Genomic DNA, 27,418 nt, shown 5'->3' on the forward strand with positions numbered 1-27,418 from the left:
ACTTGATGAGATAATGTCTGTGGCAGAAATGCCTAACATTCTTCTTTGCAGAGATTGGAATTTGGATCTAGTAGCATTACTTGATTAATTTATTGACTCTGGAAAAACCGAACGACATTCAAAGAAAGCTAAACTTGCATGTCATATTCAGGATGAACTAAATATGAGAGAATTCCAGAGATGAATGGATTTACATCTGGCGACATACCCGCGAAATCCACGTGGAGAAGGAACAACCAGAACTCAGTCTTGGACTATGTCTTTGTGTCTAGTTGACTAGCTGGAATGATATCATATTTGCAGGTTCATGAAAGGTAAGTGCTCATCCTTTTTGATGAGAACTTACCTTGGAATTTAGCCATCGACAGATCTGATATCTTGGATAACATCAAAAGATTGAGCTCTTCAAGGGCTTGTGGTCCAGATGGTTTAACAAATTTCCTGTTGAAGTTGCATCCAGAGGAGTGGCCAGACTTTTGTGAAGTGGTCTTTAACATTGTTATACAACGAAAACAAATACCAACATCTTGGAAGAGCGCTATAATTGTTCCGATTTTTAAAAAGGGGATTCGAACGGAACCTAAAAATTATAGGCCAATCACACTCCTAGATGTTGTGGGCAAGATCTTCGCAACAGCAGACAGAATGGATCAAAAATTCGGGTGAATTTGATATAAGACAATCAAGTTTCATCAGAGGTGTCGGATGTAATCTAAATTTATTCATGATTAATTGTTTGAAAATGGAGGCTGTCAAGAACAAAACCATCTTTGCTGCATTGGTTGATCTCGCACATGTGTTTGATGCAGTGGATCACAATCTGTTATGGAACAAACTGAAAAAGAAAAATTGCCCAGATGGTCTTATTCGTGCGATTAAACAATTGTATAAGAATACCAATATAAGAATTCGGCTCGACGGCAAGGGGACACTGTGAAGTTCAATAAAAACAGAACACGGTATGAAACAGGGCTGCCCACTTGGAGCCGTCCTCTTCAATTTTTTTATTGCAGGTGTGGGTACCGTGTTTGAGGATATAAGGTCTTTTCCCCCAAAAATCAACCAACAAAATTGAGTGGATGCTCTATGCAGATGACATTGTTCTACTAGATCTAACCGAGTTCGGCTTACAAAAGGAAATTAACAGCTCTCCATTCATACATTGAAGAGACGGTATGATAATTAATAGTACGAACACAGAGAGAATTGAACTGAAAATTCTGCATGGTCAAAAGAGAAACCGGAAGCTGAATTTTCAATGGAAGATTGGACCAGACATCCTAAAAAGAACAAATCAAATAAGATATCTGGGAGCGATAATAAGTGCAAGCATCAACAATGATCCAATGACAAAAGCAGTAAAGGCAAAAAGCAAACAGCTGATGGCGCAAGGATTGTTTATTAACAAAAAATATGGTAAATTTTGTTTGAAACCGGTGATAGATTTCTACAAGTTCACGGTCGTACCAACTTTAATATATGGAGCTGAGACTGCATTTGGCTGTACATATAAAAAGGTATGGGAAACCTGCAAACATTTATTTTGGACAAAAATGTTATGTTTGGGAAATGGAGTTCCAAAGGCGTGCATCTGCTACGAGCAGGGCTTAATATCAATCTCAGCAAAAAAAATCACATGGAATGCATTATCATTATATGGTAAAATGACGGATCCTAATACAGCACCCCAATTTAAAATATAAAAATATAAAAAACCCCGAATGGCACAATGGTTCAATCAATCTAAAACCTCTGGGCAATGAATTGTAAGCCGATTCTTGAAACTTTGAGCATGAATGAAGATACCTTATGGTGTAACCCGAACAAAGTTAAGAAATAAACTGTGGGAATGGGATTGGCTAGAAACGTGTCAACAAAGATCCACCCACAAATGTATGGAACTGGTACCGGTTGAAGCCAAGGCCTTTAATATCTTATCAAGCTACATAATAAAGTTCCCGAATAGCATCTACCGTAACATTTTTCTAAGGTTCAGGCTATATCAATTTGAAACAAAAGTAGTATTAAGACAAAGGAATAAACTGACAACCAACGATCTAACTTGTAGGTTATGTAAAAATGCAACAGAAACTTTGAAACATCTTGTGGCATTTTGTCCAGTTCTACAAGATAAAAAGGATCGTAACTTTTGGAAACGAAATCGAAAAAAGATCATTGTGGAGTTGCGATGACTGGTGGGCGACACTCTTTGAAGGAGTGAATAACAAACTGACATTTGCCCCGATTCATTTTCTGGGCAATGTGAGACATGTATTACAACCAATCGATCTATGAAAGTTATTAATGTGTTGTATAAACTTTGATCATTTATTGGCTAACCAATCTCACTGGATGATGAACAATTAATTTGCTTTGTCAGATGAGGAATAGTTAACCAAGGAAAGTTGTGAAATGCAAATGGCGCGTGATGAATTAAGTTGGAAAGAAGATGTGATTCCTTCTATTTTCTGTTGCATTTGATTCTTTTTCTGTTTTTAAAAGTTTGTAATAAACTGAATTCAAAAATTAAGCCAATTTGTGTTCCTGCACTTGAAAAAGTAAAATAAAAAAATATTATAAAAAACGTACCAAAATGTGCCCACTACACTCTGCCAATCGGCACACATCCTCTCCCGCACACAAAAGGGACCTAGGGTGCAGGGTCCAACCAGGAAATCTCCAAAAGCTCCCTATAGGCCAGTCAACCCCAGCTGGTAGAGAGAGTAGTCAAGAGCACATACCTGAAAACGTGACTCATAGTCACAGAGACAAAACAAAATAATAGAGCGAGCGAGACAAAGAGCATCAGCTTGTTATAGGTTACCCTTAACAGTTGTGAAGTCCAGCCTGCTGGCATTAAAATCATTCATCTACATATGTTACATAGAATACGACACAGTAGTTCTTAACTCACCAAGCCAACTTTCGGAATCATCGAATAATAGCCATGTAGCTTATACTGCAGTTAGGTGACAGCACTGACGTAGCAGCAGACTGCCGTGGCTGCCATGCCAGACACAAGGGCCCCTGGCTTCTCTGCAACATATGGTGCCACATGCAGGCAAAGGCCCGGCACCCACAGCAGGGTGATATACATGAATTGTGGCAGCGGTGCAACCAATGTACTGTTGGTAATGCAGTGATTTTAGTATATCATGGGATGCATAGACTTGCTCTATAGTAGATGGCTCCGAGGGTAGCTCAGCAGGTTGACATTGCTGAGACTGTTTCCGGCGATGTAAAATTGTTATGAGTGCTATGATTAAATCATGATTAAAATTCTTATATGTAAATGTATTCGATCTAATAAAATTCCACGATACCCTTTTTTCAAAATTGTACCCCCTGGATCCTTTTTCCGAGACTAGTAAGGTTGAATTTAACCAAAACAATATATGCAAAACTTGTTAAATCGATAGGGCTTTTTGCAATTATTTATTAAAAAAAAAGGAAGTGCTATAAAATGTGTTTGCCAAGCTAGGGGTTGGGGTATTTCTGCCTCCGTTTGGCACCCATAAACCCAGTTTAATTTCCTAATAACTTCTGTCAGCACAATGGAAGCATTTATTTGTAAACATAACATCTTTATGAATATAACCTGTGATAAAACACAAAGCAAGGGGCACACATATTGGTGTGGTGCTCAGAGGAAAGAAAAAAAAAATCTAAGAAAACTAGTGAACGCAAGTTTCAGCAGCGTTTTTGAGTTTGGAAATTACTTTTTTCCTTTGAATGTGTAAAACGCACATTTGAACAATGTGTCCAGCATGTAGAATGCCTGCTTTCAACGGTGACCACACCCCTCCCCGCCACAGTGATGTTCATGGCCCATTGATTTCCGTGGTGTCATTTCAGGACAGAAAAAACAAACGGGATGAGCAAACAGAGCCAGGAAATGCGCGAGTGACGGCTGGGGAAAGGAGCCCTGCTTAGATTAGGTCACGGAGTCCCCAGCTTCCCTCTGCAAAGATTGGGACTTGATAAAGACTGGTCATGGCTGAGGCAGGCCAGGTCCCGGGATCCGGCCAGACATCTGATGCCGGATCTCGGACCCAGCCAGCGCTGTCCCATGGACCATAGGGGTGACGAGGCAGAGGGACAGCCAAAGCAGGGGGGGGGGGAAGAAGAGGCGAGAGGGATCCAGGGGGAACCAGCATTGCAGTGATCCAGCCCCCCTGCTCACCTTTCCCCACGCGTTAATCTTTGTGGGTCCAAAGGGGGAGAGGGACCGACAAAGGCCTGAAATGCTTGCTTCCCGGCACTCCGTCCAACTGTGGTGTGGCGGTCTGAGCCGAGAAGCGGCATCCCTTACCAGGCAATAAGACGCTGGCGTCACCAGCAGGAAGCAACAACGCAGCGTGGATACGCAATCCAAATCCAGGAAAGAGCACGTCCAGGCTGCATGTATTTCCCGCGCCCTCATAACGTTGCACTGACTGAGCATGTATTTTCCCTTTTCTCGCTGTCCTGGATCACACGCCCCACAGATTAAAGACCTCTGCCTACAGTATGGCTATTTTTTAAGGCTAAATACTCATGGTCATCTTGCTGGAAAGACTATATAGGAGTTTGCATTTTCACTGTATACTAGCAAAGCAACATGCAGGCACCTAGTCAGTGAGACAACGCAGGTAAATTAAGGAAGTCGCTAGGAAATGAATGAAGTTGGTCCTATACAGGAACAAAGAAATATGGAGGCATGGGGGGGGGGGGGGGTGGGTCAAGAGACATCTTGTGGTACAGATTCTGGCCGGTACAGATCAATGCACTGCCTGGCACCACTGAGCAGTAAAGTCAGGCACATCTCCCTGCAATGTTCGTAACCCCTCACCTTGTAAAGGCAGTAAAAGTTACAGAAATCATATCAAGGGAACTGCACACCGTCGTAGTGAGCTCATTGCTGTTATAACAGTGAAACTGTGTTGCGCAGATAACGGCAGCACTGGTCATTGGGCCGGCTCTCGTCGGATCCAAGATCCGGCACCAGATCCGGGATCCGGCCAGTCAGCTGCCGCAAACCCCAAACCCATGCTGGGTTACTTTGGAGAAAAAAAAAATTAAGAAAAGAAAGCACCCGCAGCGGCACAGAGTAAGGGGGACGGAGCAGCTCATTGCCGCCATGAGCGCTCTGATGGCTCCGCCCCCCTACGTGTACACAGCAGGACTTGATACAGGTCACAGCTGCAGGAAAAGCAAACTAACTTCCTCTGGTGACCCCATGCAGCCATCAAACATTGCATGAATAAATACCCCTATTATCATTGAAACTATCCCACATGATGCAGCCACCCAACTGCTTTTAGGGGGGAGCTGCAGGAGCTGTGCAGAGTGTGGTTCAAGTAAAAGTAAACGTTGCTTATAGCAAACAGAAATCAGCAGGTTTTAAGAATGAGGTTGCAGGACAATCCCTCGGTTTAAACCAGGATTTCCCCACAGATAATCTGCTCTATCACCATTAGCAGAGACGTTTTTATGAGAGGGCAAAGGGGGCACTTGCCCAGGACCCCCACCTTGGAGAGGGCCCCCCCACCAGGCTGCCTGATCTAAAGTAAGATTCCATTGTTCACCAGACTTAAATAGCACACGCCAGAAGATGTTATGGCATGCTGCCGAGGCGCTAAACCTATTGCCTGTCTGATTTGACAAGTACATTCTGCCTTGATCATTTAATCATAACTCTTTCTGTGTTCACTGTGGAATACATAGTTTGTGTGTTCCGTACGGCACAACTTCTGTAGCATTCTTTCCTTCCCGTGGGAATTATGTTGATCATGTGCAATAGCCAAAGTTGAAATACTTTATATTTCTTCTTATGTAGGCCATTTGTGTGGAAGGGGTGGTGGACAGGAGAGAGCGGACCAGATGTTGTAGGTATTGGGCAAGCATATTTTAAGGTCTGCTCGTTTGACACAAAAAACGTTTTGCTTTTTGCATAAGTCAAAGGTTTTTCTGCACGTTTATGAATGACAATTTCACAAGCCATTGTTTTGAAGTATTTAAAGCTTGAAAGTACAAAAGACATACCTAGATTAAATCTGCGAAATCACATTGCTTGGCATGCTGGTACTTATATACTTCCCTTGATGATGGAGAGAATGAAGCTAGAATCATTCCCATTTTGCAAAACACCCTTCTGTAATATTTTGGTTTTAAACATGGTCAGGTTTGGAAATGTGATTTGTGTACTTTCAAAGTCAGTTTTATAAAATAAGAGATTGTTTTAGTACATGGTAAGAGCTGGAAAAGAAATTCAAATGCAGAAATTGCATAGCTGGCCCAAATCCCAGCTTCAGCCCTTAAGCAATGTGTGATCCTGGGCATCTCTTTTATTGCCTAATCTCTCAGAATTCACAGTCCCTAAATCTTTCAAAATTGTCAGCCCTTCAGAGTGATTTCCCCCCCAAGGCCCTCCCTCCCCTCCAGTGAGGAACGCACTGTGCCCATCCTCACTCCATAAAACACGTCGCACATGTGCATGAGAAAACCCCAAATGGAACTGAATCCACCTGTAGTTTAAGTAAATCTCAACCCGCAAAATACACAATACCCCCTCCCTAATATTGCCTGACCCCTGTGATGCACGTTACATATCCCAAAAATACACCGCAATAACAAAAAAAAAACTGAATCAGCCTGTACTTTAAGTAAATCTCACTCTTGATGCACATTAGAAAAACACCAAAATACACAGAAATACCCCCTCCCCAATATTGACAAACAACATGAGATCATTTTAAGACTTACCAGAAACCAAATAACAATCAACTATACGAAATGTGCTTCACAACGGAGAAATCGCTCTCGCAACGCCTTGCCTTCCAGCTCGTGCAAAAATGATGATGACGTGACGTTGAAACCCAGGTGATGCAGAACAGCCCACGTGTGAAGCGGACGTTGAATCCCACGTGACCTAGAGCAGCCCACGTGATGAAGTGGAGGCGGAGTGTTGCTGTTGTCCGTTTCTCCAAGAGGAACTAGAAAACTACCCTTTACCAAACGCTCATCATGCCCCGTTTCCAGGCAGCATCAGGTGAGTGCATGGGATCCAGCTCGTGTAGTGAATTTTATATGCATTTATTTTAGCATCCATCAACTTAGACTTTCTTATCCCTTTGTTGTTATATTGATAAGAGGCAGGCCCGGCCTTAAAAGGGGGTGGGAGGGCGAACCGCAAGCCGAGCCGGGCGACCGACTCGCGGGGCGCCATTAGCCCACGCCAAGCCAGCTCGGGGAAGTATTTCAAGGGCTCCGCATTGTTGGGCAGTGCGCCCGTGGTAGTGGAGCACGTTTAGGAACAATAGGGTAGAATTGACTCCTATCAGGAAGAGGAGGTTTTTAAAAAAAAAAATTACACTCCGTGGCCACGCCCCCTGTTGACCAGGGAGGGGAGGGGTGGGGCGGTTCGGTGCCAATCCGCTCAGGGCGCTGCTGCCCCAAGGCCGGCCATGTTAAGAGGAGCCGTTTTCTAACTTCTAGGAATGCACGTTGAAGCTGTAATTTCTTCTGTTGCACTTATCACTTGTTGAAATTAAATATTGTAAGTACGTCATTTTCTAAACATCTGGTTTTGAAACTACACGGGGAAGCCTGTTGTTGGCCTAGACACAGTAGCTGCACCGAAGCTCATTTACGGTATGATTCAGGCTCTGCAATGCCTGCAGAGGCAATAACTGCTGTGCAGCTACTACACAGACCCTGTACATATATAATAATACCTGCACAGGCGAAGGCTCGCAGAGGCAGTAACTGCTGTGCAGCCTCTACACAGACCCTGCTCTGGTGTAAGAGACTTTCACAAAGTGTTCGTGTAGGGGTGATGGAGTTCTTTCTATTAATTGTTTTCCGATTCTTGTGGTGTAGTAGGTTTTATTTATTTTTTTTGCTTTGAGGACTGTTGCTTTGTACAGTTGGAGTTGTCTTTGGTATTTTGTCTGGTGTAATGTTCTCTCCATTTTGCGGTTGTTTTGTTGGTGTTTTTTCAGATCTTCTGTGAACCATTTTGCTGCCAGTTTTTTTGGTGGTGGTGTTTTGAATGGTTTAGCTGGTGCTAATTGGTCAATGACCTTGGTGATCTAATTGTTGAGTGTGTCTTCTGTTGTACCTATGTTTGTATCGGTGGGATCTCTTTCACCTAGGTTGTCATGGTGGGTTGATAGCATGGCGGCGGCCTCGTCAGCTAGTTTTGTTGCAAAGTTGGGGTTGTAAGAAAATTGGTCTGTAGATTGGTCGATGAGTGTGTTTTTATTTATTAATTTTTTTTAAAAATTTTTTGTGTATAATTGTGATTCCACCTCCTCTTCAGGTTTTTCTGTTGGCGTGTATTAATTTATAATTGTCGGGTATTGCTTCATTCGCGATGGCTTTATAGTTGTCTGATAGCCAGGTTTCTGTAAAGAAGAGCACGTCTGTGCCTCCTTCGCTTAGGAGGTCATTGGTTTCTGTTGAGTGTTTTGCCATGGATTTAATGTTGAGGAGGCTGCAGTGTAGTTTGCTGGATTTCCCTTTTGTGTTGTTGTTAATATTGCTTCTTCTGACCAGTGTCTTGTTGGTTGGGTTTCCGTTCCAGGTGGGTTTTTACCGGTTGAGTCTTTTGGGTCGGGTGTTTCTTTGTTGGTCAGTCTTTGCGAGTAGACAGATAAGGTTTATGGCGGGGTTGGTTCGTTTCCGGGTGGTAAATGGGGTCACTACCCCTCTGTTGTTGTAGTCTTGGTGATATAGGGAGTGTAGAGTAAGTGTGATGGTTTCCAATTTGTTCCTTGTTCTGGTTAGGGTATTCTCCATGGTGGAGACCGGGTTGGGATGGTGTATTAGTTGTCATCCGTTTGGTGTCCTGGTTGGGTCTGTATTCATGAAGCTTGTTGGCTGTCGGTTCATTGTTGCTGTGCTGTTTTTGTTTACCACGTTGTCATATGTGGACAGGTAGCGAGCATTGTAGTCTGTCTTTGCTCTGTAATTTGTATGTCTCCTTCAGCCATCTCGGATGTTTGTCGAGTTTTTTTGGGGTTGTGGGATCCTTGCCTAGCTGAGTGGTTTGGGATTTCTGATTATTTCTATTGTCTTTTCTGGCTTCTTTGTCTTTCTTGTGGCGAGGCATGATGCGTGGTTTGTGTTCCTTAGTGGGCCTCCTGTTTCGATTGGTGTTTTTCATGGTCTTTTGGGTTTAGTCTTTGCGGTTTGTTGCTACCACATAGGTAGGTTGTGGGTAGTTGATGGGGATTTAGCGGTTCCATTTTGTTTATTGCTTCTTTCTTTGTTGGATCCTTTTTTCTTTTTTTATTTTTTTTTTCCCCTGCAGGTACTTTTCGATATGGTTGTTGATTATTGGATTTTGCGCAAAGCCAACATGAATATTGTGTGAAGGAGTGCATGTGAATACTGGCATATATTGGTACAGTCATGTTGGGGAGAATTCTCATTTCTGTGCTAATTCCCTTCAACCTTAGAAACCCCCAGCTCTTTAGCTGGACTGTAGGACTTTTTAATTTTAACCCTGGAGTGAGTGAGACCCTTTTCCCACTGCATCATGTGTTTTGACCTTTGGATTATGTGTTTTCACTGTTTTGGGAGTCTGACAAACTCCATATGCATCTACCTTTTGTATGGTGACACAAATCAACTTCAGTGCAATGTCACTGAGAAATCCTTTAGATTTGTCATAAGGTTTAAAATACCCTTTCTTGTGTGAACTACTATTCCCAAGAATAGTAAAGCGAAAATGACTTTACTTACCTTTTACGCTTTGTGGGTCCAGCACACACTATTTTATGTGGAGTGCTGGGTGGGTTACCTAGTAGCCCCTTATACTACATTCTCATGTAACATTTGTATGTTGCCCTCCCTACTTTTAAATGACTACTGGCAGTGGTTTAATTTTTTCTACCGCAGGCTGAACCCTCAGCTGCAGTATAGCACCCAGGGGTGACCCATCTTATCAAAATGCCCCGTCTTCTTCTTTTTCCCATTTTCTGTTTGTGAGGTCTTTCTTTGGTTTTACTCTGTGCGTCAAACAGATTGAACCCCTTTGGCTTGCCGTTTTCGCACTTCAGCCCTGAGTCCCGCCTCTGGCTCTAGTGTGTCGGGAAGGACAGGATGTGAGGTAGGGTCCCGAAACTCCTTTGTCTCTAGGAATGCCTAAATGCAACCAGTCCTGGCTGGCTGTCCTTTCAGGACAGCGACCCTGATGCGTGATTGACAGCCTAGGCTGTGCATGAATGGGAGAAACCTGCTTAAAAGTCGAGGGTTTTGTGACTAGAGGCAGAGGCGACCACTGGGAGAAACACCCGACGAAGAAACCGTGAACGAAGCTTGCTGCATCCTCCTGGACCTTTGAATTGCCCGGTGAAGCCCTGCTGCTGTGCTGAAACTCCCTTTTCAGACAGAGAAGCTCCGGAATGGACTTCTCCCCTTGGGTTAGTGGGACCAGCTAACCTAGAGACGAACTCCACTGGACCATCTTCCCTGTCTGGCTGTATTTCATTGTTGCAAGAACCAAGTGGCAGGGGTCGAGTAATCCGTAGTCGAGTGAAATGTCTGAAATCTGGCTAGAAGCTCCAGGAGTCTCATAAGGACCCTCCAGAAGCAGGATGACCAGAGCTAGAGTCCCCTCACCAGACCCAAGGAGTGAAGGAAGCCCAACCGGTACCAGAGATCCGCAACAGTGCTGTTTACTAAGCACTGAAACCCGCAAAGTGCCGCTGAACAGAAAAAAGCCCGTAGCCGCCAATGACCTCCGAAATACCACTGCAGGAGCCCTACAGATGTCCTCCCTCTTGTCCCCACGACTAAGGCTCAGGAATACGGGGTCTGCAACGCTGTAGCAGGACAGAAGCCAGCTGGACCACTCTTCTTCAAACCAGAGGTACTGTTTAGACTTAGGGTACTTACCTCACTGTGCCTCAGCTCCATAAACTGTTTCAAATTGACTTTGGCTGTCCTGGGTCCCTGCCGACTCTTCTAGCCCACTGACTGATATGGTTTGTCCCTCATAGGTGGTAACTTGTTTTAGACTGTTACTGATGGGAAAGGCTTGTCTAGATTTCATTGGAAGATTTATTTGTCCTCACATATACTGAGAACCTGTTTTAACCTTTCCTGTTAACCTTTTTCCTAAACCTTTCCTTTCTGCAACCTCAGAATCTGCAAGTGTGATATATAAATGCCATTACTGTCCTTGTGTTTGAAGTCACCCCATCGTGTAGCAATTGTGTATGAAGCATATCCAAAGATTATCCATTAACTTGCTCTGATTCTGAAAAGTAATTTAAAAGTATATTTACATTGTTACATGAATTGCCTTTGCAAAGAACCCTTATTTAAAAAATTGTTAATTAAATAAATAACTATTTATAACTGAAACAAGTGTTACTTGGCTACTTGTATTTACAGATTTCATTTGTACAGCTCACAGTTATCCCTCTGCTCAGTCACACTGCCAACCTGTGTAGTTCAGACCTATACCAAAAGGTGGGCTTACCTAATACCAGGCAGATAAGTGTTGTGTAGTCTCACACAGTGGGACAACACACATTCTTACCTAACAAGTCACCATGGCAATGTATTGATTGTGAGGGTGCTGGGTTCCTGCTTTTGACTGGGATGGCAAATGATTCTCACCCAGGGGGTGCATGTTATGTTTAGGCCTCTGGCTTCTACTTTGGCCCAACATAGTCTCAGGCTTTATCCATGTCACATTGGGGATTGTGAGGGTGATGGGTGCCTGCTTTTGACTGGGATGGCAAAGGATTATCACGGGTGCATGCTATGTTTAGGCCTCTGGCATCTACTTTGGCCCAACATAGTCTCAAGCTTTACACTTTCCACAGTGGGGGATCATTCAGCATAAGTGCAACTAAGCAAAAGCAGAATGACAATCTGTATTGGTCCGCATATCATCCTACAAACTCTGATGTTCTGAAGTAATCAGTAAGTAATGCCCAAATCATCAAGAACAAACATGTTTCATGGCAATGCTCTCGAAGTAATCAGCAGGTCATCCCCAAATCATCAGGGACAAACGTGCAATCTCTTGAAGTGATCAGTAGGTCATCCTAAAAGCATCAGGAACAAAGTTTTCTAAAATGGGGATAATGTTAGCATATTCATTGTCATCCTAATCTCATCCCCCAAATCATCATCCACCATTCTGAGATATTTGCTGATGACTTTAACAGCGTGATGACGTCTGATGATGTGGGAATGACTTCTAGTGTAGTTCGATGATCATCAGATGACCCCAGGATGGTCTCTAAAGTCATCCTTTTAGACCAGGGTGGGGCCTGCTGAATGTCCATAGCAGGCCCCAGATACAACATTGGTGAGGAAGAACCCCTGCAATGCTCCCCACCCCCTGCTCTCCCGTCCGTAATTAACTTTAAAAGAAAATAAATGGGTTAGGAAAAGGAGAATTGGGGCCCAGCTGTGTTCAGTGTTCCCCGAAAGAAGAGTTATGCGGCACCCACCGCCGCATGGTAAAGGTGAAAGTGGCATACACCTGAAGAAGAGATAAAAGGGTCCGTGCAACCCGACACCATTTCTCTGCTGCCGGCATTGAATTTCTGGCCCCGGCACCGTCGGCACAACCCTGCAATTTGCCACCCTGCGGAAGACTGTACCATGATTCCGGGTGGAGGGAAATTAAATGCTCCAAGTCGGAGCAGTGGAAGTTGAATAACGCTGGCGGGTGGTGGCACATGCTTATGATCTCACCCTACCTGCAGCCCCCATAGTCACCCCGGCACCGCAGGTGGTGGGCATCAATGTGCTCTGCGTTGGAGAAATGGGGAAACTGAAATGCTGCATCACAGCACTATCTTCGTGTTCCCAGGCCACTGGTGGCGAACATGTAAAGGGCTCTGTGTCGGCCGAGTGGCAACAGAATAAATATGGCCCTCCAAAGACCCAGGCCACCTGTCCTGTGAAAGAGGAAGCACCCCTTGTGGTGGTGAAAGGACGATGAAAGGTCCTGTTGTCAGAGCTAACACAGCAGAGGCCGCCAGCCCCACACTTAAACCGGGGCTGCCGGGGGGTGAAGTGTAATGCGCTCCATGTCAGAGGGATGATAAGGGTCCGGGCCTCTGGCAGTGCTGCATTTGTGCTCCTGGCATCGGAGAAAGGGAAAAATGTAGTGCTCCATGTGGGTGCTATAAAACAGATGGGCCCCTGCACACCCAGGGCCACTTGGCAGTTAATGTTGGCATGCTCCGTACCAGGGTTTGGTTTGAACGAGGAGGCGAGGCTGTGGCTGCACCTGCTGACCCACTCCTGACTGGAGGTGAGGAAATGCTAATGACCCTGAAGTCCCCGGTGCCACAGGCAGTGATAAAGATGTAGTCTGGCGCGCCAGCACGTTGACAACGGCAAGGTTGCACCAGAAAGGGTCCCAGGCAAGACAATGGTGTGATGTGTCCTGCAGCTCGACATCAGAGAAGTTGAAAACAAGGTCGGTACTCAGTGATATGTTTTATTTGTATTGCGCTCCTACACACGTGTTTCAGAGCGTGATAAGGCAAGGGAGGGGAACAAGGAAGGACAAAACGACGATCTTACTAGGCCCAGTGACATTGAGAATGTACAAGTGGAGGGGAGAAGGAAGGGGGAAAGTGCAAGGGAGAGGAGGAAAGTGCTGAGCAAGGGATAACGACTGGTAGTACAGCCTGGTGTGAGGTTTAAAGTGCAGACAAGGGGTGTCTGATAAGTGGAGGTAAGAGGACTGTAGGGTTACAGATACAGACCCAAGTGCAAGGGTTGCCAGGAGGCAGTGCGGGTGTGTCGCTGGGTGGGCAGGGACCTGGGCCCGTAATCGGAGGGTAGCCAGGTGCACGGAGCCGAAGCAGACGGATCAGCAGGGGAGAGGAAGAGCGAAGGCAGAAGCAAAGAGGGAAGGTCTTGAGGCGCTTCCGAGAGGGTTCTTCTCAAGTTTCAGAGTGGCAGGGAGGCTGTTCCAGAGGGAGGTCCCAGCTGAGGAAAGAGATCTACCCACTTGTTGCTTGGAGAAGCGACTGACCCTGAGGGAGGTGGAGGAGCAAAGAGCTCGAGTGGGAAGGTATTTACGGAGGGAGAGTTGAAGGTATTTTGGACCCAGGCTCCAGAAAGCCTTCTGGACAATGCAGAGGATCTTGAATTTAACCCTTGCATCCACTGGGAGCCAAAGAAGAGATTTCAGGGCTGGAGAGATACGATGCCAGGGCTTGAGGCCAAGGACAAGTCTCGCAACCCTGTTCTGGATGAGTTGCAGAGAGTAGAAGCAGGCAGATTTAGAAAGAGGCTGTTGCAGTAGTCTAGAGAGAACAACAGCTCTAGAGACAGTAAGCTTCTCGGGGAAGGAAAGGAAGAATACCTCTGAAGAGGTGCAGTTGATAGTTTGACTTCTTAGAGACGTCCGAGATGTGAGGAGAAAAGGAAAGTGGCATCGAAGATGACACCGAGGTTCTTGGCGTCGCATGTGGGAGCAGGAAGAGGGCCAAGGGAGGCTGGCCAGAGAGTGACCGGAAAGGAGGGTACAGGTGTGCCGATGAGGAGAATCTCAGTCTTACTGGCCTTAGGGCAGAGATCCTTAGCGGCACACCATTCCTGGATGGCAGACAGTCGGAGATGAGGGAGGTAGAAGAGGTGGTGGAGGGAAGTCTTAAAACGAGCTGAGTCATCCGCATAGGACTGAAAGTTGGAGCACAGAGCGGGGATGTGGTAGCCAAGGTGGGCCAGGTATTGGTTGAACAGCGAGGGAGAGAGGCTGGACCCCTGGGGAACACCACAAGTAGAGTGAGATGGAGGAAAGGAAGGACCCTAGTTGGACCTGGGATGGTCGATCAGAGAGGAAAGAGGTCAGCCAGGCCAGGGCCTGATCGGTGATGCCCAGATTATCACAGAGACTGTTGGGCAGGATGGCATGGTTTACCATGTCAATGGCAGAAGAGAGATTGAGTGGGATGAGGACAGAAGGGATGTTAGTGAAGGTTAGAGAGCAGGTCTTCACAGATGTTCAGGAGAGCAGTTTCTGTACTTTTGGCAGCTCTGAAGCCAGACTGATGGTCGTGGAGACAACCAACAGAGTTGGTCTGAAGATTAAGCTGGGAGATGGCCAGCTTTTCCTAGAGTTTGCCCAGGAAAGGAGCGATAGAAATCGGGCAATAGTTAGCCGGGCAGGAGGGGTTGGCTGTAGGCTTTGTGAGAAGAGGGTCCACAGGAGAGTGCTTCAGAGAGGAAAGGGTGTCGATGTGGTCCTTGATGGTTTTGGACGAACAGGGAAGAACCTGTTTTGACAAGACTTTCATAGATGGGACTTGCCTGGAAATCTCATCACGGGAGAACGGAGGAAAAGATGAGGAGGGGGGAGAGGCGGCTGCGGGGGTGTCAGAGGAATCAGAGCGAAGGGGCGGGAGGAGGAGAGGATGAGAGGGTGGACAGGATGTCCTGGGTTTTTGAGATTAAATGAGAGACCAGGGCCGTGCAAAGGGCCTGGGAGGCGACAGGAGGGGTAGAGACTGCAGCAGGGTTGTTCAGCTCCTTACAGATTTTAGCTGAGTTGTTAAATGCTGCAGAGATGTGGGCTTGGATATGGGCTCTCTTCTTAGTAAGGACACAGAGCCGGTATTGGTTTTGGAGCAGGCGGTAGGCCAGTTTGTCAGAGGATGCACAGGAATCCTGCCATTTCCTCTCAGCCACCCTACATTTCCATTTAAGGGTGACTAGGTCAGAGTCATACCATGAGTTACACTTGGCTTTGGACTTCACAAGCGGATCCTCATGACTGGGGCAAGAACACCAAGAGTATCTGGGATGAGTCAGGATGTGAGTCAGCCCGAAGTAGAGGAGAGGGAGAGAAAGTGGTGGCAAAAGCCTCAACTGACACATGCTTCATGGGTCGGATGACCGAGAAGACAGGTGGAAGTATAGGCTTGGCCTGAGGGAGAGATGGGTGGACAGGAGGGACTGATCACTCCAGGAGAGAGGAGTAATGAGCGGGATAGAGGGGGGGAGGGATCAGAGCATCAAGAGTGTGTCCTGCAGAATGAGTTGGGCCAGAGGGGAGACTAGAAAGAGTCACAGAGGTTGTAAAAAGAGTCCGGATGAGTGGCGGGAAGCATCCAGATGTATGTTGAAGTCTCCTAGAAGGACGAGTTGAGTGGTCGAGGCCAGGAGGGAGGCAGAGAAGTCTGCACACTCATCTGACCAGTTGGCTGATGGATAGTAGTCACAGTAAGAGAGTGGCCAGGAGAGAGAGAGCCTACAAACAAGACCTTAAAAAGAGGAGTATGCCTGCATAGGAATAACAGAGGCAGGAATCCACTCCGGGAAGATCAAGGCTACACCACCTCCAGAACGGTTGCGTCTGGGTGCAGAGGATTTTGTAGCCATCTGAGAGGAGAGTGTCAAAGCTTGTGACGGAGAAGGCCGTGAACCATGTCTCTGTGAGACCCAGGACATCAAGGTCAATTTCTTCCAGGAGGCAGATGTCAGAAGAGTGTGTGACAGTTGAGTGAGAATTGAGAGTGGCAATATGGAGAAGGTTGCCATCCTTGACTGACTTCTGGGGAGGGATACAAATCAGTGGTACACCCTGCGGAGGTGTAGGGGCCCGTGGGGGGCTCAGAAGAGGAAGGAGAGGGCAAGGTAGCCAGGGGGAGACAAGGAAGCAGAAGGGAGAGATAGGACAGCAGGTGAAGAAAGGAAATTGATGAGGCATGGGAAGTGTCTGTCAAAGAGAAGGTTGGCCTGAGGACCTTGGACCATGACAGTGCCATTCAGGTAGACCTTAATGATGACCTTAGAGGAGTGTAAGGGGTCCACGAGTGCCTCCCAATGGGTGCCACTATTAATGGGTGAGGAAGAGAAAGAGAGCACAGACACCATATGAGGAATCCAGAGGTCCTGCAAAGGAACGACAAGAGGATGTCGGTGAGGGTCTGTCTGGAGGAAGCGCTGGAGTAGGTGTCGGCGATGAGGAGACCAGGGTTAAAGGCCAAGATATCCTTTTTGAACTTCTTCCTGCCAGACTTGCCGAGAAGGGTCGGATAGTCAATGGAGAAACAGTAGAGAAAATGGGAGAGACAGAGAGTGCCATAGGTTTTGTGGAGGAGGGGGAAGAAAGAGAGTAGCGGAGGGAGGGTAACGGGTAGACGGAATGTTGAGGGGAAAGCAGGAAGGGGTAGCACAGGGTAGTCACTGGGCACAGCTAAGTTCAAAACAGCAAATGTTACAGACAGCTAAGTTCAGAACAACAGCAAAAGTTGTAAACACAGTCCAGTCACAGGCCATACGTGTGGGGAAAAACGGTGAGATGGGGTGAAGGTGGAAAAAGTCAGGGGGGTAGAATGATGAGATAGGGGTGACTTACCCATGATTGCAGAGGTGATGGTGTCAAGGTTGTTCAGGGTTTCAGGAAAAAGTTAGAGCACCATCCTCAAGGTGCATAGATGGGGACCAGGGAGGCCTCACGCACCGGGCGGAAAGGAAGCAGACGGGGGCCTTGGGTGTCTTGTGCCGGTTGCTGGAATTGGTGGAAGAACACCAGCTAACCAATTGGGAGGGGGAGCAGGCTCAGCAGGCAACGCAGGGCTGAAACATTACTGCAGGGTGGCCATCTCTGCAGGGCCTCGAGGCCCAGGAAAAACAAAGTGTGCAAGGTGGCAACAGCAGCACACAGGCCAGATCAGGGCAGAGGCAGCGATACTCGGAGGCCAATTACAAATGAAAATTCATAAATATGCTTACCGTGTTGGGGGGGGGGGGGGGTAAAGGAGGTCCCAGGTAGCACGATGAACGATGAAGGGTGAAGAGGGAGCTCTGCAGCAGGTCTTCAGACAGGGCTGCATGAGCTGGTGAAATGAAAAAACACACGCCTGCACATTGAGCGGGGAAATTGAAGCACTATAGGTTGGTGTATGGCCCTCCACTAATCGGGCCGCCCGTGTTGACAATTGGAGCGCCACGTGCCGAGGCACCAGAGCATAGGAGGGCGGGTAAGAACACTTAACAGTCCACCCTGGCATAAACCTGAAGGAAGACACTTGACGACTAACGTTTGGACACTGGAAAACAAGCTCATGCAAACTGGAAGGAGTTTACAGAAGCATCTCTCGAAGACTAGCAGTTAGTTTTGGGTTTGCCAGTGGGACATGTTGGTTCACCGTTCCTTAGCTGGAACAACAAGTTAAGAAGTCAGAAGGAGAGGCCCATGCTCAAGACGAAGCTCTGCGAATCCTGCCATCAGAAAGGGCCTGGGCTGTGACAGGGACGAATACAATGCTGCATAGGACTTTCTGTTATAATACGCCTGCCCAATGAGCGAGAATGTTCTCCACTGGGGCACCTTTCATGCATATCCCATGGCAGAACTAGGCTAATTGAAAGGAATAAGGTGCGCTCAGAGGCGGAGCGGGGGGGAGAGGAGTATCGCCCTGCAAAAAGAGATCCTGGGCCCGGTGATGACATTGCTGACTTGGGACAGAAACGGAAAGTGCTCCGGACATCGTAGTCTCACGAAGTTTGCTCCTTATCATCGGCGCTATGAAACGTAGGGAAACCACATGACTCCAGGGCTTTGCGCTGAAATCTAAAGTGCTCCAGGCATTGGAGCAGCAGGGAAAAGGAGAAGCACTTCCACCAAGGGTGCAAGCTAGCAGCAGGAGACTTTCAGTTTTGCTCCATGCCAGAGCTCCCTGTCAAGAGGGGAGTGCCCCAGGTTGGCGCAATAGCCCCCTGCAGACCCCGGTTATAAGGGCAGAGAATAAGTACAACACTCCAGGTCAGCAGAGCAAGTCCATACAGCCTGGGGCGCCCAGCGGTACGACTCTCCATGTTGGATCTTGAACTGATGGTGCCAGTCCATCAAGCACTAGGGGGAGAGAACTAAGCGTCCTTTACTGCTGGCAGTGCAATGCCAACTACTCATGCCTGGGGGAGCTAAATAAAGAAGTGGCCTGAACATCCTGCCAAAAGCATAGCTCTGGCACTGGTGTGCCCCCTGCCGAGCTCGCCATCCATAGACCAGGCCAATGTGGCCCTGGGTACGATCCCTGCAACCCCCCGCACCTCCCCCGAGCTGGCACATCATCAGATCTATCGTCCTGCCTGGAGACTGGCCAGGACTGCTGCGGCTCTATCCGCAGCAGTTGCTCCAGCCTGGGGGCGAAGTGGCGCAGACACCTTATCTGTGTCCGGACAACCAATGTCTCACAGTCCTCAAGTCCACCCCCCAGAAGTGCCTCCTGTCCCACGACAGGGAAGAGACGCTCCTGCCTGGGGGGTGTGGGGAGGTATAACCAAGGAAGAGGGGAGTAACACACTGCCACCCCTGCCTTGTGGACATCATGTGGCGCAGCCTAAACAGCCTGCTACCCGTGTCTCGCTGCCTGCCCCCAACATCATTGGAGTAAGCCGATGAGCCCCCAGGTGCGGCTTAACCAGCCTTTGAACTGTAACACCAATGGACCTAGACCCGTGAAAATGACTATCATGAACGTACACTGGAGCAAAGCGAACTGGCCTCCTGCAAGTCTCAGTAGACATGTTTAGATGCTGGGGGCCTGCTTGTAAATGTGTGTGGTCCCAATTAAATGGATGTGAAGCTGTAGTCCTGTAAGTTTGGAGGCATGCTCTAAATGGCGTCAGCAGCTAGCAATGGTGTCATTCAGTGGTGGAAGTTCCACTGCCCCCAGGTTAATAAAGGGTTTTGTAACATGTGGTCGAACTGCCAACATTCCACCGGCCAACCGCGACTGTCACCCACGGGCTATCTGTGAAGTGTTGATATATGTTGTGTCTATACTATGTGAGCCCAATGTGTGTAGCAGTGGTGTATGCCCTTTGTTGTTCCTCCTTTTCTGAAGTAGCCCAAGTAATGTCGTTCTGTAACGGGGGAGGGAGCGGTGGGATCCTTTATGTTTCAGAAACATTTGTTTGTTGTGAAAAAGCAGTGTGGTGTGTGTGTTGCCCCTTTTAGGGAATGTGTCTCTCCCCTGTGTATTGCCCTTTTAACATGGCCCAACCTTATAAAAGGAGCCCCTGCGAGCACGTGCACCAGACTGCAGGTCTACACCATGTGAGCATGGGCCTGCAGGCCATGATGCGTGGGACCCTCGTGCCAGCAAGGTGGCAGAGGTCCTCATGGGTATGGCCTGTGCTGCCCTCACTCAAGACTGTGTTTCCCCCCCCCCCAACCTCCCCTGGCATCCCCAGAGGCACCGGGCGCCCAAGTGCTGATGCCCCATAGCACCCTGTGGCCTGCTGGATGCCCATAGCGGGCCCCAGATACTACGAGCACCTGTTTAGGAGCACACAAACACGCCACCTTTGTCCTAGTAAATGTTTTTTAATGCGTGATGGCAGAACATTTCTAAGAGACCCAAAATGCCAGAAGTTAACTAGGAAACGTGCCAATTTCCATCTCATTTAAAGTGAGTCGAATGAAGTCCCCTTTTTAAATGTTTTTCTGTGTTGCTGTAGTTGCACTGGCCCTCCCCATGAATAACTGGCACGGGACACAAGCTTCTTGCTCACTGGGATCCGCTCGTGGACTGACTTGTGTTGTTGCGTGATGCCATATTTTATTTACAGAACGTGCTGACGTATCGGCACATCCTTCAAAAAGGCACCATAGTTTGCCTGATTTTTTTTTATATATTTTTTTTTTTTTCATGACAAATGTATCCCCCTCTCTCCCCCTCATTTGTGAGCAGTGTTCTTATAAAACGCTCAGCCTCACGGTTAGCCTGTGGTCACAAAGGGTTAGTTTTCCGATGGAGAATGCCACAGGCTTACAGAAACTACAGAAGCCCTCCTCTGGAAATGGGGTCCCTTATCTGAGCAGATTTGTTCGGGGTACCCATGAGCAGCGAAAGTCTTCTCCATCGCCGGTAATACGTCAGTTAACGGCCGTTGAAGCTGCGAGTTCCAACTCCGGATGTCTGAACCACTGGTCAATCGAGACCAGAAAGTGGTTCTCCCGACTTGACCCAAAGTCAATGTGTAACTTGTCTCCATGGATTGAATTACTGGTGCCCTCTGCTCCTGCATTGCAGCCTGACGCCACATACACACACAACTTCGCAAAATCTTCCACCTGTTCCTTCGTTCCAGGAACCAAACCTTCTGCCTTATCTAAGCCTTTGTTTTGGCTGCCCCTCTGTGCCCATGATGCGCCGAGTTTGTTACTTTTGGTATTGGTTTGGTGGGGATGAACATCTTCAATCCACGCCACAGTATAATGTCTGCAGTGATCGCAATAGCTGTTCTAGGGCTACTCTTGCAATTTGTCCAGATTTATCAAGTTACCAGTGATTCTAGAAAGTGTGCCCCAATAGCGTCACTGTTTAAAGTTGATCTTAGAAAGTGTGCCCTGGTGGCGTCACTGTGTTAACATTGAACTTAGAAAGCGTGCCCTAATAGCATCATTGCTAATGTCACTGTATTAGAGTTGAATTTAGAAGGTATTCTCAACATCGAGTGTGCCTGGTCGCATACACTACTGATTGTGATAATATCCCACTACTACGCTTACTCTCTCCTATACACCACCATTTAACTAGAACACAGCAGTACTATGACACATTCAGTAAAGCTGTTCTCATACTAACATGACTCATCAAACTACCCATCATCCTAATAAAACAGAGCTAGCACACACCGGCTCCTCAGGCCTAACGCAGCCAGAACTCCAGTCTGGATGTCCACCCTCCAGACTGAACACATTCAACTGATCTCCTCAGCACCACACCTACCGCTAAGATTCAGCTATTGTGCAACAACCACAACAACTGCACACATACCTGTGTTGTTTTTTCTTTTTCTTGTTTTTTTTTTCTCTCTCTTTCTCTTTCTCTCTCTCTCACATATATTTTGGGACTTGTAGTCCATCCTGGGTTTCACCAAGGCTGGTCTGGTATCTCTTGAATAGGGCATATTGTATAGATGTCCTTGTATTATGATTCCCTCACCTCGGTGTCCGGGGGGGGGGGGGGGGTTTAGGCAGAACACACTGCATGATATAAGTGATGTTCGCTCACGGTAAAATCTTTGTTTCAATTGTCTATCTTTTGTATTTGTTTTACCATCTTAAACAAGCGGTGTTGCACACTATGCCCACAGGTACCTGAAGTGATCTGACTTGTGCTGAGAAGTCACATTATAACACTCAACTCTTCCTCATCAATTAAGGCTACACTGGTTCTGTTTGGCTCCTTCCTGTAGTAGCTTTCTTTAACAAATAAACGCAACACCACCCTGTATGCGTCAAAACGTTTCTCTTTGTTTTTTTCTACTGTGATATACTTCGGTGTATTCACAATATCTCAAATTATTTACTCTAACCAATCAATGACTTGCATCCATCCACATTATTGCATTTCCATAAATGGAGACCCTTTATGTAAGGCATATGCATACCATGTGAAGTTTTTACACAATATGCCCAGTCTACACAATATACCATGCCGGTCAGCACAATATATATCCTGCCGACCCGTATTTTGCCTGAGGGTCACATCGCATTTCCTACGACCTGTAGTGAGCTTCTTTCAGGTTATTTGCAACATTACAAATCTCCAGGCTAAATAAAAAGTTACACTCGGATATATGAACTCATAACTCGTTTTCACAATGTTTTCATATCCAGTCTCTCCTGTCCAGTCTCTCCTGTTTCCAAATTAAACTATCTTCATAATCGAATCGTTATTGTTTCCCTTTCTTTTTTTTTCTTCTAAAAATCAACGCTGAATTAACGTGAGCTGTTGTGTATACAAGCTCAACAATCAATGCAGTATCACTTATGAAAAATCGTAGCAGACCGGACAAATACACATTGAGAACTAAAGTAGTAGACTGTTAAAACTGTAGGAACAGGACATTGTTGTTTAGTGCTCAGTCCACGGAATAACTAAGATGATCTGTGTGGCTGTCACAAGATTTTCTTTCCCACTATGATCAATGGCTATTCTATTCTGTCCTCCTTTTACAAGTCATGTAGGTGGATCGTAAAGTTGGCATTTGGCTTGTTTTGGTGTGGCAGGGTTCTGATGATTCCAGTGGGGCGAATGACCCGCTCAAGCTATGGCTTTATGTAAAAACGTGTTGGCAGATATTACATAGGGTGGTAACTCTCTTAGAAAAGAGGCTTTCGGTGCCATTATCTCAAGGTGGATTATATTTAAGATGGTTCTCACGTGCTCCTTTGTCGTCTGTTTATTTTATTTGTGTGTACGCTTTGCCAGAGCTACGCACTTTCTCCTTTGTACTTGGAAAGTGCCAAATTACCACCATCAAGAAGAAAGTCAGCACATGAACAAATGTCCCACAACGCTGGCAGAAATGCAGACATTTCCCTCCATCCCCTTTGTGTTCAACGGATTGGAATTCAACTTTAGAATGGAGGCCATGGATTGGCATTAAACTTTAGGATGGAGGACACTTGAAGATTGTCTGGTCATCTTATTTCCCATTTTAGAAACTAAATTGGAAGCATTCGACTTTAGAATACCGCAGGAAACCAAATGAAGCATTCATCAGCTAAAAATGTTTACTCTTTCCTTTATCAACAGAGACCAAGGTGTATGTTGGCAACCTTGGAACAGGAACAGGAAAAGGCGAGTTGGAACGTGCTTTCAGTTATTACGGTCCCTTGAGAACCGTGTGGATTGCAAGAAACCCTCCAGGGTTTGCTTTTGTGGAGTTTGAAGATCCCAGAGATGCAGAAGATGCTGTCCGTGATCTGGATGGAAAGTAAGTTCACAGTCCAAGATAGTGCATGCAATTTATTCTTCCATTGTTGGTAATTGATATTTTTCTGAAATTAATTCACTGAGTTATTTTGACCACAATTAACCATTGCCAGACTAGGAAGCTCCTATTGCTTTTCCAGAGGTACGTAAACTGCTCTTCTGAACACTCGTGGTGCCTTGCTCTCAAATCTCGCTTCCAACTCCCCATCTGTTTTTATCCTTCTGGATCTTTCCTCTGCCTTCAACACGGTCAATCATGTCACCCAGACAAACCGGCACCCTTGGCATCACAGGCTTGATGCTTGACTGGTTGACCTCATCCCTCTCTGACAGACATTTGCAGGTCACTGGGCCCTTTTCTCTCCTCCTATCACGTCCTCCTCCTGCAGCGTCCCTCAAGGCTCTTCCCTCTCTGTAGCTCTTCAAGCATCTACCTTGCCCTTTTGGCCTACCTGATCTCATCCTTCTCTCCTCACTGCCAGTGTTGTGCAGACGACACGCAGCTCTCCTTCAAGCTTCCCTCTACTGCCTTCTCTCTCGTCCCTGACCATCTGACTGCTATTCAGGCATTGTGTGCTGCCAATGATCTATGCCTTAATGCCAGTAAGACTGAGATCCTTCTCATTGGGACCCCAGCTCCCCCGATCCTCTGCCCGCCAATTCTCGTGAGGCAAAAAAACCTTGGCGTCATCTTTTGACTCCTCTCTCCTCACATTGTAGACCTTGACAAGAAGGCCCACTATCGGCTGCACCTCCTCTGAGGCATTCTCCCTTTCCTCACCTTCCCCCAGAAACTCAATGTCTCCAGAGCTCTGGTTCTCTATAGGTTGGACTACTGCAACAGCCTGTCCTGAATCTTCCTTTATCTTCCCTTCGGGCCCCTTCAACTAATCCAAAATAGGACTGCAAGACTTATCCTTGGCCTCAAGCCCAGGGACAGCATCTCTCAGCCCTAAAGTCTCTCTACTGACTCCCTGTTGTTGGTGGTTGCTAGGATCACGTTCCAGACCTTCTGCATCATTCACAAGACTTTCTGGGGTTTGGGACCCCACTACATCCAACTCTTCCCCCCCCCCCCTCCACCCCCCCAAATGCCTCCTTGCTAGAGCCCTTCAGTCTTCTAGCTCCAACTCTCTGCAGATCATACGCTTTGCTAAGCAGAGTGGGGGGCAGATCACTCTTGTCCGCAAGAGCCTCCCTCTGTAATGGTCTCCCTGCCCCTCTCGTGCTTGAACCGGATCTCCTTAAGTTCTGGAAGCTCCTCAAGACCCTCCTTTTCTCCTTCCTTCCCTCTCCCCTGCTAACATCCCTGTCTGCCGCAGTGACTGGCTGCCTAGTTCCCTCAGAGTTATACAGGAAAACTGCCCCCTTCTCGCACTTGGCATGTGGACCTTGCACCCCATGCAATCTCCAGCACTTACCCCCTCCTGGCCTCTCACTTGCCTAGCCCCTGTGGCGCCCCTGCCCCTTCATTTGCATTCTCTACCCTGCACTTCCCACCCTAGCATTTTGGGCATACCAACACTTCACCCCCCACCCCTTCTTGTTACTGCACTTGCACCATACGAATGTTGCAATGCCCAGTAGGACCGTTATCTTTCTCCCTTGCCCCCCCAAACCCCCCTTTGTCTTGTGGTGCCTTGAAACCCCATTTGTTGCATAGGCGCCTTACAAATATCCAATAAAATAAATGCTTTTTTTTTTTTTTAATTTCTTCCTGTTTGAAGTGATTGAGTGTGTTGCAAAATATCTTTTTCGAGTATAATAACCTGTGGTCTATTACTGTAGGGTGATCTGCGGGTCAAAAATACGAGTGGAACTGTCAACCGGAATGCCACGTCACTCTCGATTTGACCGCCCCCCATCAAGGCGCCCCTTTGATCCTGCTGACCGGTGCTACGAATGTGGCGAGAGAGGCCATTATGCATATGATTGTCACCGCTACAGTAGTCGCAATAGAAGGAGCAGGTAACGCTTTTTTTTCTTTTTTTCTTACCGCTGAATGGTTGGTCTTCACTACAAACACAAAGAAGTGTTGTTAACCCACCTCTGGCACGCTCCCCAAGACAGTGCAAGGCTAGTACCAAAGTAACAGTTCTTGATGTGCATTTGAATAACTGAGTACAATCAGCAATTGACGTGCACAAGTTAATTGTGTTAGTCGGGCTACATACTGTGTATTTTGCTACCCACTTATTTGTAATGTCGCCCCTCCTATCTACAAAAGATAGAATTATTTTGTTTTCCCCCTCATTGGCTTGTACTTTCTCATTTGCCTGCCGTTTGTAGAATGTGTTTTTTTTTTTTTGATGCCCTCCAATTTTGCTCATGAAAGGAAAACATTCAAGTGCCAATCTTCAATATTATGTGTTTTAAAATTGCTAAAATTACCCCGTAGTTTCAGCGCTGTGCATGCACCGTTTAATCAATTTACTTGCATCTGTTGTGGATGTTTTTTGTAACTTTTATTTTATTATGCTGTTCCAGCCGTTGTTATACTATTTCCCTTTCTCCTTTCCTTCTTGACATTCCCTTTTTGTACTTAAATCTTTTTTTTGCTCTTGTCTTCACAATAATCTTACTGTCACCCACTTCTTTCTTTGGTCTAATTTCCTCACAGTACATGATCTTACTTTCACCCTTTCTCTCCCTTTTTGCCCCACACACCACTTTTTGTTCTTTTCTGAACCAGTCTTTGTTACACTCTACTGTTTGAGGACTTTCAACACAGTTCATGGTTCATTAATTGACACTTTAAAGGCTAAACCGGAGCGTGATTGTTGGGGGTGGAGATGGGAGTGTTTGGAGTTGTTCATCTCGGGGTATGTTTTAGGAAGAGTGAAAAGAGAAGAGGCTCTCCCTGCTGCTTTGCTGTTATGCTGGTTGGCTAAGCCCTCCATTGACGTAGCTGACTTTTCCTGTTCCATGGGTGTTTTGTATGGATTGGTGAATGGCAGAATTCACTCCTGCACTCCCTACACATGGCACCAGTATTTCTTAGATTTGTTAATGTTCACCAAAACCGCAGGGCTTTTCGAATCCTAGTTTCCCTGTGTCATTAGAGTGGGACACTTGCAGCACTTGGCTGCTCCTCCTGCTTTGGAAGGGTCACTTCAGTAATTCTCTATTGTGGCTGACTTACTTGGGTGTGGAACTCTTGTGTCTGATATTTCCCAGTAGCCTTTTTCTTTATTATACATTGTGATCACTGAAAACCGATCTCAGGACCAGTGCGGTTTGTGTATCGGGTATTCTATTGAGAATGTTTGGGTGGGGGTGCATTTCCTGCACCACTTGCTGCTAAAGAATCACTCTTTAATAAGCAGTGAGTCCTGGAACCCCTATCGGCTAGACAACTGTATGTATGTGGTCTCCAGGGTTGTAGGTTACAGCGATTGGGTGCCAAATGCACGGGCAAACTGGCAAAATCCAAGATGGCTTTTAATGTATGCTGTTGCTTAAATGTAACTTGTTTGAAATGTACATTTTTGGTGTATTGTATACGTTTGTTTTTGGTTGTCACATGCTACAACATTAATAATCACCATGGTCAAAACCTTTCAGGTTTCTTCGGTTGAGTCAGTCGCCTTGATTCAGAATGTCGTGAACCTTAAGATTTCATGCGTCTTGCAAATCCGACCATTATTCTGCTATACCTTGAGGTGATCGGCAGGAGGCCAGATCCCCTCGAGCCTTCTACATGTAGC

At 46.6% G+C, this 27,418-nt stretch overlaps 2 protein-coding genes across 5 annotated transcripts in view; one reads left to right on the forward strand and one right to left on the reverse strand.

The window, feature by feature from the left end:
- The window catches only part of GEMIN6 (gem nuclear organelle associated protein 6), a 299,912-nt gene extending 293,032 nt beyond the window's left edge, over window positions 1-6,880 (reverse strand). For 2 of the 3 annotated variants that reach the window (XM_069607799.1, XM_069607800.1), the window contains exon 1: window positions 6,745-6,876. The gene's annotated coding sequence lies outside the window, so the exon portion shown is untranslated. Of the gene's footprint in view, window positions 1-6,744 lie in introns of all 3 variants that reach the window. The other variant, XM_069607798.1, reaches the window with a different exon arrangement.
- Window positions 6,881-6,890: 10 nt separating this feature from the next.
- LOC138467639 (serine/arginine-rich splicing factor 7-like) overlaps window positions 6,891-27,418 on the forward strand; it is a 65,515-nt gene continuing 44,987 nt past the window's right edge. The window contains exons 1-3 of one of the 2 annotated variants that reach the window (XM_069607803.1): window positions 6,891-7,030; window positions 23,532-23,712; window positions 25,497-25,679. In XM_069607803.1, the coding sequence (XP_069463904.1) occupies window positions 7,006-7,030; window positions 23,532-23,712; window positions 25,497-25,679 (389 nt within the window). In that variant the 5' untranslated portion in view covers window positions 6,891-7,005. The remainder of the gene's footprint in view (window positions 7,031-23,531; window positions 23,713-25,496; window positions 25,680-27,418) is intronic. The other variant, XM_069607804.1, reaches the window with a different exon arrangement.

The sequence above is a fragment of the Ambystoma mexicanum genome, chromosome 4q (assembly GCF_040938575.1).
Source record: "Ambystoma mexicanum isolate Mex_15411 chromosome 4q, UKY_AmexF1_1, whole genome shotgun sequence".
In the NCBI taxonomy this organism is placed as follows: Eukaryota; Metazoa; Chordata; class Amphibia; order Caudata; family Ambystomatidae; genus Ambystoma; species Ambystoma mexicanum.